General features: G+C 23.9%; 1 protein-coding gene across 1 annotated transcript; it reads right to left on the bottom strand.

The window, feature by feature from the left end:
- Positions 1–10219: 10219 nt before the first annotated feature.
- On the bottom strand, positions 10220–11019 carry LOC148575636 (uncharacterized). Its single transcript, XM_088500624.1, has 2 exons — positions 10920–11019; positions 10220–10821 (listed from the first exon to the last, which is right to left on the bottom strand). The coding sequence occupies exons 1-2, from the start codon at positions 11017–11019 to the stop codon at positions 10358–10360; spliced, it is 564 nt and encodes a 187-aa protein (XP_088356750.1). The 3' UTR covers positions 10220–10357.
- Positions 11020–12954: the final 1935 nt, after the last annotated feature.

The following is a 12954-nucleotide window of genomic DNA, read 5'->3' as shown; positions in this document are numbered from 1 at the left end:
TGTGATACTTAAATATCTATTCAAATCAATTAGTTGATATAATTAATTCATCATAATGAATTGTCTCTAATGAGTTAAACAAAATAAAGCAGAAGCATGCTACGTTGATTCTATCATTAAAGGTAAAAATTTGATTTTTACATAATAGAATAGATATAGAATAGATAATATAATAGACGGCGAGAAAGAGAAAGATAAACATTTTAGATCCTAAGTTGTTTCATTTGAATGTTGCAACGTAGGTATCATATTATTTTACTTATTCTACCATATGGACTCTTTTGTAACTTTATTTCAGTATCAATGGAATTTCACTACCTTTGAGTACTAAATTAAAATTCAAAATAAAACTGAAAAAAAAGTAAAGCGTATAAAATTATTAATTGAAAAACACTCTAAATAATAAAAAGCCAAATTAACTTTAATATTAAATTCATTAATACGATTTTAATTTTATATAATAGTTAGATAATAGATTAGTAAAAGTAAAGGGAAGAATGGCTTTAATTAGTATTTGAAAAAATATTCATTTAGAATAATTAAAAAATATAAAATTATAATATTATTAAAAATAATACATTTTTATGTTAAAAAAATTATATTTAAATAAAATATTTATAAAATATAAAATTTAGAGTAACATAGCTTTATGAACATTAATCATTAATTAATTATGAACTAACATAAAATTATAATATAATTTATTTATGAAAAAATAATCAATAATTAATATTAATAAATATAAAAATCATCTAAACACTTTGATTAAAAGTATGAGTAGTTAATTATTATTCATTATTAATAATATTTTGTTCATAACAAAAACTGAAAATATAATTATTTAGATTTAGATTTTAGAAAAATAAACATATAAGTAATAAATGATCTATTTTATCATATATATTATAAATTAATGAATTAAACTAACTGATATAATAAATTATAATTAATTAATTAGTATAAATTATAATAAATTATATGATATTTAAAAAGAAAATAAAATAAATAAAAAATAAAAAGAAATAGAAGAATAGAAGACTACAATAAAATAAATTGAATGTGAGTTTTTTTTTTTTTACAAATTTTATATCACATCCGCTTCAATAATAATAAATAAAAATACATTAACTTAATATCTAAGAGAAAATGATGAGATAAAATCATAACACAATTCTAAAATAAAAGTTTAAATTAAACCATAATATCATTGCACAACACAAATTGAAAGTAATTTCACACTATAATATACCACAAAAATAGATAAATGACTTAAACTTAATTACGAATTTTTTATTTATTTATGCATACATGATAACACCATGGTCTATAAATGCTTAATGGATAACATATCATATATTGCTCTGAATGATGAGTACGGGAGTTGAAGAGTGTATACTGATTTGTGTCCATGATAGTTGCCTTCTTGTGACGACGCCTCATAGGAAGAAAAAGAATTGTTGTAAAAACTACTCAATGAAAGAGTAATTGGTAAATGAATGATATTTTCTTCTAGCATATATGGTCTTTTATAGTGGTAAAATAAAAATAGAAGGAATAAAATTTTTTATTTTTATATTAGAAATAGAATTTGATATTTATCCTAATAAAATTAAATAACTAATTAGTTATATTTTAATAAATAAAATAAATTAAATGAAAATATTTTTAAGAATTAATCAAATCAATTAGTTAATACAAATAATTAGTATAATTAATTTTATTTAATTTATTGAATTCAAAAAATAAATTAAAAAATAATTGATTGAATTAATTAGTTGATATAATTAATTTATTATAATTGATTGGATTTAATGAATTAAAAAAAATAAATAGGAAAACATAGGAGACAATGATTTTTTTAACTAAATTAACATGTATTTATTGTATTTAATCAGTATAAGTAACAAATTATCTATGTTATTATGTATCTTATAAATTAATGAATTAAAATAATTGATATAATAAATTACAATGATTTGATTGATATAAATTATAATAAATCGTGTGATATTTAAATACCTAATCAAATCAATTAGTTGATATAATTAATTTACTGTAATAAATTGTATTTAATGAGTTATAAAAAATAAATTAAGAAACACGTTAAGAAGTATGCCACGCCCATCATGAAGTGCAGAAATTCAATTTTTATATAATAAAAATATACATTCTTATATATATTATAGAAATATGATTTGATTCCATTAACTTGCTTATTTTTTTTAATTTGCCACCTATATTCAGCATGGAATTTTAATTTTTCTAAAATAAATTTAGAAGAGAGAATAGTACTTTCATTTTGGAGAGAAAATAAATTCATGAAGAATTGACACCTCGCTTTCATTAGTTGATAATGCATTAAATATTAATTTTATATAATTATAATAAATATATTTTCCTAAATTAGTATAATCATACATTATTCATTAAATATTAATTGTAATATAAATATAATAAAGATATTTTTCTAAAATAAATTTAGAAGAGAGAATAGTACTTTCATTTTAGAAGAAAAATGAATTTATGAAAAATTGACACCTCACTTCAATTAGTTAGAAAAAAAATACAATTTTAGTATATTAAGTAGAAGTATATTATTATTATTATTATTATTATTATTATTATTATTATTAAAATGATTAAAAATATATTTGATTGATAATTGATAAGTAGTTTAATAATGTATTAAATATGGATTTTATATAATTATAATAAAGATATTTTTCTAAATTAGTATAATTATGCATTATTCATTAAATGCATTCATTTTGGAGGGAAAATGAATTCAGGAGGAATTTACACCTCACTCTCATTAGTTGAGAAAAACTCAATTTTAATATATTAAGTAGATTATATAAATAGAAATACTTGCTAAGTATATATAAAAGAGGAGATATATAATTATATATAATATAATTGTTATATATGTAACAGATATAAATTGTTATAATTATAGAGACTTACTATAATTATATTAAATTTAATTATGAATGTAAATAAATAAAAGTGATAATAATTAATATTATTTTTTTTACATTTAATATTTACCGTAAATATAAAAAATATTGAGAAAAAAGTAGATACTGACTTTATTTTATTTTATTTTACGTCATGAATTTTTTTACTAAAATTAATGGAGGAAAAAAAAATCTTTATGATTATATATCAATCTCAATCACAATAAATAAGATGAATCAGTTGAGCAACTAACAAATTTAATGGATAAATATTATTTTCTATTTATAAAAAAAATGAGGTAACATACCTGCGTATATTAATATAGGAAGAATATATACTCATAGTTTTAAAATCTTTAAAAATATTTGATTTTATTATCCTTCAAGCCAAAAAATCCATCCTTTATTTTCATTAAATATTTATATTAATTCAATTAGATGAGTGTTTTAATAAAAGGAAAAATAATTATTATTATTATTATTGAATAATAACGATAATTATCGTTATTAATATTAAATTGGTTATATATATATATTTATTGTTGCTTCTACAATCATGTAATAATATTTTCTTTCATTTGTTAATTAATTAAACTTGGTTATTTATATTAAATATATTTAATGATTACTAAAAATTAATCATATAATTATCATTATTAATAACCAATTATTAATAACCAATTTATATTTCTCTAAAATATAATTTTCTATCTTTTTATTATTATTATTATTATTATTATTATTATTATTATTATTATTATTATTATTATTATTATATAGGTCACCATTAAAATAATAATTTGTCACTAATAAAATTTTAGGATAATGAATAAAAAATAGAATTATATCAATATAATTAAAATTAATATAATTAAAATAGTTAATAATATTTTTAATTGATAATTAGGTTAATAATGTATTAATTATTGATTTTATATAATTATAATAGAAATATTTTTATAAATTAGTATAATTATGAATTATTCATTAAATGCTAAGTATAATATTGTTATATAATTATAATTAAGATAATTTTCTGAAATAAATTTAAAAAAGATTAGTATAATTATAATAAAGAGATTATCTTAAATTAGTATAATTATGTATCATGTATTCATTAAATACTAATTATAATATAATTATATCAATTAAAGATCATTTTTAAAAATAAATTTAAAAGAGAGAAATAGTGCAATCATTTTGGAAGAAAAATGGATTCACGAGAAAATGATACCTCACCATCATAAGTTGGGAAAAAACCCAATTTTAGTATATTAAAGAGATTGGTATAAATTATAATAAATTATATAACATTTAAAAAGAAAATAAAATGAATAAGAAGAAAATAAAAATAAATAGAATAGATAGAAGACTACAATAAAATAAATTGAATGTGAGAGTTTTTTTTTGTACATTTCATATTACATCCGTTTCAATAATAATAATAATAATAAATAAAAATACGTCAACTTGATATCTAAGAAAAAATGATGAGATAAAATCATAATACAGTTCTAAAGTAAAAGCTTAAATTAGAACATAATATCATTATACAACACATATTGAAAGTAATTTTACACTACAATATACTACAAACAGGTAAATGACTTAAATTTAAATACAAAATATTTTTTATTTATGCATACATGATAACACCATAGTCTATAAATACTTCATAGATAACATATCTATATAGCTCCGAATGATGAGCATGAAAGTTGGAGAGTGTGGTAGTTTGTGTCTACGATAGTTGCCTTCTTGCAATGACGCTTAATAGGAAGAAAAAGAATTGTTGTAAAAGCTATCAAATGAAAGAGTAATTGGTAAACGAATGATATTTTCTTCTAGCATATATGGTCTTTTATAGTGGTAAAATAAAAATGGAAGGAATTAAATTTTATATTTTTATATTAGGAATAGAATTTGATATTTATCCTAATAAAATTATTATTATTATCATCAATATAAACGGGTTAACAACTTGCCACTAATAAAATCATTGGATAATGAATAAGAATTAGAAGGATATAAATATAATTAAAATAATATAATTAAAATGTTTAAAAATATTTTTGATTAATAATTAGTTTAATAATGTATTAAATATTGATTTTATATAATTATAATAAAGATATTTTCTTAAATTAGTATAATTATGCATTATTTATTAAAATAATTAAAAATATTTTTGATTAATAATTGATAATTAGTTTAATAATGCATTAAATATTAATTTTATATAATTATAATAAAAATATTTTCCTAAATTAGTATAATTATGCATTATTCATTAAATGTATTCATTTTGGAGGGAAAATGGGTTCACGAGAAAGTGACACCTCACTTTCATTAGTTGGGGGAAAACCCAATTTTAGTATATTAAGTAGATTTAACTCAGACAAAAAACTTGAATAATTTGTGATATTTATCATTTATAATTTTAAATAGTTTTTTTTTTAATTTCAGATAATCAAAATTCATTTATCATATTTATCTATACAGATATTTATAATTTAAATTTGACTCATAGTCCATTACAAATTTGACTCACATAAAAAACTTGAATGATTCTTTTGAATTATAAAAAATCACATTACGTGTATTTAACATAGTTATTTAGAATGTGTTTAGTTTAACGTTTAAACTATCAAAAGCTCGTTTAATTTTTTTGAAGGCTTCACTTTTTCGTTTGGTTATTTTTTCTTTACATAATTCAATAGACCATTTTATAATAAGCACAAATTTAAAGACTTAAAAGTCAAACTTTATAAATTTACAATTTTATATACAATGCCAATAAAAAAATACTAAATTGAATATGCTTACCTCGTCTATTAACTATTAAGAACCAATTTCAAGTTTTTTTTTACCATAGACGATTTCTTCTATTAGATACTTCTTGTTCTTTATAAATTTGTGGGTATTGTTTACGAGGATAATATATATGCAATGAATATGTGTTTTGATAGTTTGATTTTTATCGATATGTATTTATTTATTTTTATTTTGATATTTAATAATTAATACGTTTTTTGTGATGATGTGAATTTTTAGTAAAAGATATTTTTTAACAGAAAAATTATCTTTTTTAAAATTTTAATGTATTTAACGAATTTTTTAAAATAAAAATAAAAAAACACTAAAATATACATTTTTTTAAAAGACTTGTTTTTATTTTACAACAGATATGTTTTAATAAAAAAATAATTTTACATATAAGACTCACAATAGTCAAAAGAGAGTAGGATATTTTTTTTGGTGACTTTAGATTAATTTGATTTTGGGGTTCACCAAAGTTCAAATTCTTAAATTTTTAGATCTAGAATTCTGATACCATGTCATGATACCACTCATCCCAAAAACTTCTGCTAAAATAGAATAGGATATGATATGGTCTACACTCTATCTCATTTTTATTTGTGAATTGAAAATTTTTTTGAAGCTCAACCCTATTTTACTTACGGGTTGAGAATTTTTCAACTCTAACTCTACTTGCACTTTAAAATTCTAAATTCTACTTTATTTACACTCTACCAGTAAAAAAATTAAAATTTTTTAAATAAATATAAAATCCAATCATTTCATATTCAATATAAATTAATAAATATAAAATTAAAAATTAAATTCAAATTAAATTATAAATACTAAAATTTTAAAAGAAATTCGATATAAAATTACAAATAACATAATTATTAATTTCTTAATAAAATTAAAATAACATAAAAAAAAGATAAATATTTTGTCATTGTTCTTCTAACTCCAAATCCTTATAACTTACTCTTTAAACAACAAACATACTAAATTAGTAGTATAATCTGTGTTTGCTATTCTTCTTCTCTCATCGTCAAAGTTGCTCCGAAAATGATGAACAAAAGGTCTCAAAACCAGTCATTATCGCTCTCTCCTCGCCCTTCTTTGTTGCTTCCTTAGCCCTGTCTCTGCTGCGTGCTCCTCTGCCTGGTGCTGTCCTGCCTTCGCCGCCCTGCCTGGCGCCGTGGCGTCTTCTGTAGTATTTTCTTTTGTCTGTGGTGTTTGAAAGGTTTGCGTCATCCCTGCTGCTATCTGTGGTGTGGAGTGCGCCAAATGATGGTTTACGAAGCATTGGATTGGAACAGGTAACCTGATCTCAATACGCGGCTGCCTGCTCGATTCAGGAGTAGACAACTTAGTTGACTGTTACATGTTTGCTGCATTTTCAGACTTGGCTGCACCTCGGCGTGCTCGGCTTCTTGTTACAGTTCCGGCACTGGATCAGGCTGAATTCCAGCAAGGCGCTTTGAGAAACGGCGAGGAAGATTGATCTCCTTTTGGGGAAGTTGCTTCGCTTGGGAATCTTCTTCAGCACCCACCACGCCTATATCATGTAATAAACATACATTAACACATACATGCAAGAATCAAACTAAACTGTTGAAAGGCAATATTATATGAAAAATTCAGAAGTTTAATTACACTCAGCAAAAGTATTTTCAGAGATTGGCGTAGAAGCATATTCTCCTGAACGCGCAGGCTTTGGAACTTGTTCCGAATCTGAGCTCAAACCCATGGTACTGGCTGAAAAAGGAACAAGAAGTTAATCCTTTTATTGAAATGGTTTTAAACAGAAACAATTTTAACAGAAGCAAAGGCCAGATAACTCATGAACATTAATTAAGGCATATCACAATGAGTAATTTAGTCATTTGCATTTAAATGTATAGTTGAGTTATCTTGATTACTAATTGTAATATTCTCAATAAGAAAGAAGAATAATTTAACCGACATATTTTTGTTCTATTTCACATTTAACATCAACTCATTCAGAAAAGGATTCAATTGATTGTTTCATTTTCCAATTTTCGGAGAAGTTGCAGACAAAAACTACTTACAGCGAACTTGTCAGCTAAACACATAGGAATTTGAATGATTTATGAGAGGTCAGAGGTGATTTATATGGATGTATAAAGCTGATGAGCGTTCACATGAAAGAAGAGTAAGAATGAGAGATCTCTCCTCAAATACTGTTAAAATGATTAACCAGCAGTCACAATTTTAGGATAATCAAAATTCATTTATCATGTGTGTTCATCAGATATTTATAATTTAAATTTGACTCACAATCCATTACAAATTTAACTCACATAAAAAACTTGAATGATTTATGAGAGGCCAGAGGTGAATATATAGATGTATAAAGTATTTGAGTGTTCACATGAAAGAATAGTAAGAATGAGAGATCGCTCTTTAATACTATTAAAATGGTTAATCAGCAGTCACAATTTCAGGACAGTCAAGGTTCACTTATCATGTGTGTCCATACAGATATTTATAATTTAAATTTGACTCACAGTTCATTACAAATTTAACTCATAGGAAACTTGAATGATTTATGAGAGACCAGAAGTGATATTTATAGATATATAAAGTTCACATGAAAGAAGAGTACGAATGAGAAATCTTTCCTCAAAATCTATTGAAAAGGTTAACCAACCATTACAATTTCAGGACAATCAAGATTTATTTATCATGTGTATCCATATAGATGTTTATAATTTAAATTTGATTACCATACAGACTATTACAAATTGGACTCATATAGAAAACTTGAATGATTCATTAGAGGTCAGATCAGAGGTGATATATATAAATGTATAAAGTACTTGAATGTTCATATGAAAGAAAAGTAAGAATGAGAGATCTCTTCTCAAATATTGTTGAAAAGGTTAAGTAGTAGTCATAATTTCAGGACAGATATTTATAATTCAAATTTGACTTATCACATAGTCACAGTCCATTACAAATTTGACTCAAATAAAAAATTTGAATGATTTATAAGAGGTTAGAGGTGATATTTATCATTTATAATTTTAAATAACTATTTTTTTAATTTTAAAACCGTCAAAGTTCATTTATTATGTGTGTCCATATAGATATTTATAATTCAAATTTCACTCATAATCTATTACAAGTTTGATTCACATAAGAAACTTGAATGGTTCTTACTTTTGAATTATGAAAAGTCACGTGTATTTCGCATAGTTATTAAAACTGGACTCGGAGTCCATTACAAATTTGACTCAAATTAGAAACTTGAATGATTTCTGAGAGGCCAGGGGTGATATTTATCATTTATAATTTCAAATAGCTATTTTTTTAATTTTAGGACAGTCAAAGTTCATTTATCATGTGTGTTCATACAGATATTTATAATTTAAATTTGACTCACAGTCCATTGCAAATTTGACTCACATAGAAAACTTGAATGGTTCTTAAGTCACGTTAAGTGTATTTGACATAATTATTAAAATTGGACTTACAGTCAATTATAAATTTGACTCAGATAAGGAACTTAAATTATTTATGAGAAGTCAGAAGAAATATTTATCATTTATATTTTAAATAACTATTTTTTTATTTTAAGACAGTCAAAATTCATTTATCATGTGTGTCCATACAAATATTTATAATTTAAATTTGACTCACAATCAATTACAAATTTAACTCACATAAAATGATTTGTGAAATTTATCTTTAAGAACCAATTTCAAGTTTTTTCACCATAGACTATTTCTTCTATTAGATACTTTTTGTTCTTTATAAATTTTTGAGTATTGTTTACGAGGATAATATATGCTATGAATATGTGCTTTGATAGTTTGATTTTTATGGATATGTATTTATTTATTTTTATTTTGATATTTAATACGTTTTTTGTGATGATATGAATTTTTAGTCAAAGATCTTTTTTAACAAAAAAATTATCTTTTTTAAAATTTTAATGTACTTGACAAATTTTTTAAAATAAAAAAAAACACTAAAATATAAATTTTAAAAAATACAATTATCAACTTTTTTAAAAAAACTTGCTTTTACTTTACAAAAGATATGTTTTAATAAAAAAATAATTTTACATATAAGACTCACAATCGTTAAAATAGAGTAGGATAAGATATGGTTTATATTTTACCTTAACTTTATTTGTGAATTGAAAATTTTTTTAAAATTTAATCTTACTCTACCTACGAGTTGAGAATTTCTCAATCCTAACTCTACTCGCATCTTAAAGTTCTAAATTCTATTTTACACGCACTCTATCCATAAAAAAATTAAAATTTTTTAAATAAATATAAAATTCTATCATTCCATATTCAATATAAATTAATAAATATAAAATTAAAAATATAAATAAAAAATTTAATATAAAATTACAAATAACATAATTATCAATCTCTTAATAAAATTAAAATAACACAAATAAAAATAAATATTTTGTCACTCTTTTTCTATCTCCAAATTCTTATAACTTACTCTTTAAACAACAAACATACTAAATTAGTAATATAATCTGTGTTTGTTGTTCTTCTTCCCTCATCATCAAAGTTGCTCCGAAAATGATGAACAAAAGGTCTCAAAACCAGTCATTATCGCTCTCTCCTCGCCTTTCTTTGTTGCTTCCTTAGCCCTGTTTCCGCTGGGTGCTCGTCTGCCTGGTGCTGTCCCGCCTTCGCCGCCCTGCCTGGCGCCGTGGCGTCTTCTGTAGTATTTTCTTTTGTCTGTGGTGTTTGAAAGGTTTGCGGCATCCCTGCTGCTATCTGTGGTGTGGAGTGCGCCAAATGATGGTTTACAAAGCATTGGACTGGAAAAGGTAACCTGATCTCAATACGCGGCTGGCTGCTCGATTCAGGAGTAGACAACTTAGTTGACTTTGACATGTTTGCTGCATTTTCAGACTTGGCTGCACCTCGGACTGCTCGGCTTCTTGTTACAAGTTCCGGCACTGGATCAAGCTGAATTCCAGCAAGGCGCTTTGAGAAACGGCGAGGAAGATTGATCTCCTTTTGGGGAAGTTGCTTCGCTTGGGAATCTTCTTCAGCACCCACCACGCCTATATCATGTAATAAACATACATTGATACATACATGCAAGAATCAAACTAAACTGTTGAAAGGCAATATTATATGAGAAAAATTCAAAAGTTTACACTCAGCAGATGAGCAGAAGTATTTCTAGAGATTGGCGTCGAAGCATATTCTCCTGAACGCGCAGGCTTTGGAACTTGTTCCGAATCTGAGCTCAAACCCATGGTATTGGCTGAAAAAGGAACAAGTAAACAACAAGTTAATCAACTATAAATCTTTTTATTGGAATGGTTTTAAACAGAAACAATTTTAACAGAAGCAAAGGCCAGATAACTCATGAACATTAATTAAGGCATATCACAATGAGTAATTTAGTCATTTGCATTTAAATGTACAGTTGAGTTATCTTGATTCCTAATTGTAATATTCTCAATAAGAAAGAAGAATAATCTAACCAACATATTTTTCTTCTATTTCACATTTAACATCAACTCATTCACAATGGATTCAATTGATTGTTTCATTTTCCAGTTTTCGGAGATTTTGCAGACAAAAAATGCTTACAGGGAACTTGTCAACAACACACGTAGAGAGATTGAATGATTTATGAGAGGTTAAAGATGATATATATAGATGTATAATACATTTGAGTGTTTACATGAAAGAAGAGTAAAAGTGAGAGATTTCTCTTCAAATACTATTGAAAAGATTAACAGGCAACAGCCGTCACAATTTTAGGACAGTCAAGATTCATTTATCATGTGTGTCTATACAGATATTTATAATTTAAATTTAACTCACAGTCCATTAAAAATTTGACTCACATAGAAAACTTGAATGATTCATGAGATGTGATATATATAAATGTATAAAGCACTTGAGTGTTCACATGAAAGAAGAGTAAGAATGAGAGATCTCTCTTCAAATTCTATTAAAAAGGTTAATCAGTAGTCACAATTTCAGGACAGTCAAAGTTTATTTATTATGTGTGTTCATTCAGATATTTATAATTCAAATTAGACTTATAGTATGTTACAAATTACTATTGAAAAGGTTAACCAACAATCATAATTTCAGGACAGTCAAGGTTCATTTATCATATGTGTCCATACAGATATTTATAATTTAAATTTGACTCACATACAGTCCATTATAAATTTGACTCACATAGAAAACTTGAATGATTCATGAGAAGTCAGAGGTGATATAAATAGATGTATAAAGCACTTGAGTGTTCACATAAAAGAAGAAGAAGAATGAGAGATCTCTCTTCAAATATTGTTGAAAAGGTTAACTAGCAGTCACAATTTCAAGACAGTCAAGGTTCATTTATTATGTGTGTCCATATAGATATTTATAATTTAAATTTGACTCAGTCTATTACAAATTTGACTCAGATAGGGAACTTGAATGATTCATGAGAGGCCAGAGGTGATATTTATCGTTTATAGTTTCAAATAGCTATTTTTTTTTTTAATTTCAGGACGGTCAAAGTTCATTTATCATGTGTGTCCATACATTCAAATTTGATTCATAATCCATTACAAATTTGACTCTGATAGAGAACTTGAATGATTCATGAGAGGTCAGAAGTGATATTTATCCTTTAAAATTTCAAATAGCTATTTTTTCTTAATTTCAGGACAGTCAAAGTTCATTTATCATGTGTGTCCATTCAAATATTTATAATTCAAATTTGACTCACAGTCTATCACAAATTTGACTCAGATAAAAAACTGGAATGATTCATGAGGGGTCAGAGGGTGATATATATCATTTATAATTTCAAATAGCTATTTTTTAATTTCAGGACAGTCAAAGTTCATTTATCATGTGTATCTATACAGATATTTTTAATTCAAATTTGACTCACAGTTCATTACAAATTTGATTCATATAGGAAACTTGGATGATTCTTACTTTTGAATTATGAAAAGTCACATGTAAAAAAGAGTATAGCACATATACAATAAAGTATAAATTATACCTTCTTGTCTCTAATATACTAAACTTCTTTAATATTTAATTTAATTAAATTTTATTTTTAACTTTTAAATAAATTTTATTTTTTTTCCTTCAATAATTTTAATTTTTTTACAATAGATAATTATTTAATTTAATTTTTAATTTTGCTCTTAATAAAAAATAAATGTACTTAG

This window comes from Arachis ipaensis, chromosome B1 (genome assembly GCF_059453495.1).
Source record: "Arachis ipaensis isolate K30076 ecotype BB chromosome B1, ASM5945349v1, whole genome shotgun sequence".
Classification (NCBI taxonomy): domain Eukaryota; kingdom Viridiplantae; phylum Streptophyta; class Magnoliopsida; order Fabales; family Fabaceae; genus Arachis; species Arachis ipaensis.
Note: the sequence above shows the minus strand (reverse complement) of the source record. Positions and strands in the feature narration are given on the sequence as shown.

Bases quoted from the DNA above. Each gene is read 5' to 3' on its own strand.
- LOC148575636 (XM_088500624.1), bottom strand. From the start codon at position 11,019: ATGGGTTTGAGCTCAGATTCGGAACAAGTTCCAAAGCCTGCGCGTTCA. The intron at 10,822-10,919 runs GTGTAAACTTTT...TACATGATATAG, and splicing joins TACTTCTGCTCATCTGCTGA to GCGTGGTGGGTGCTGAAGAA.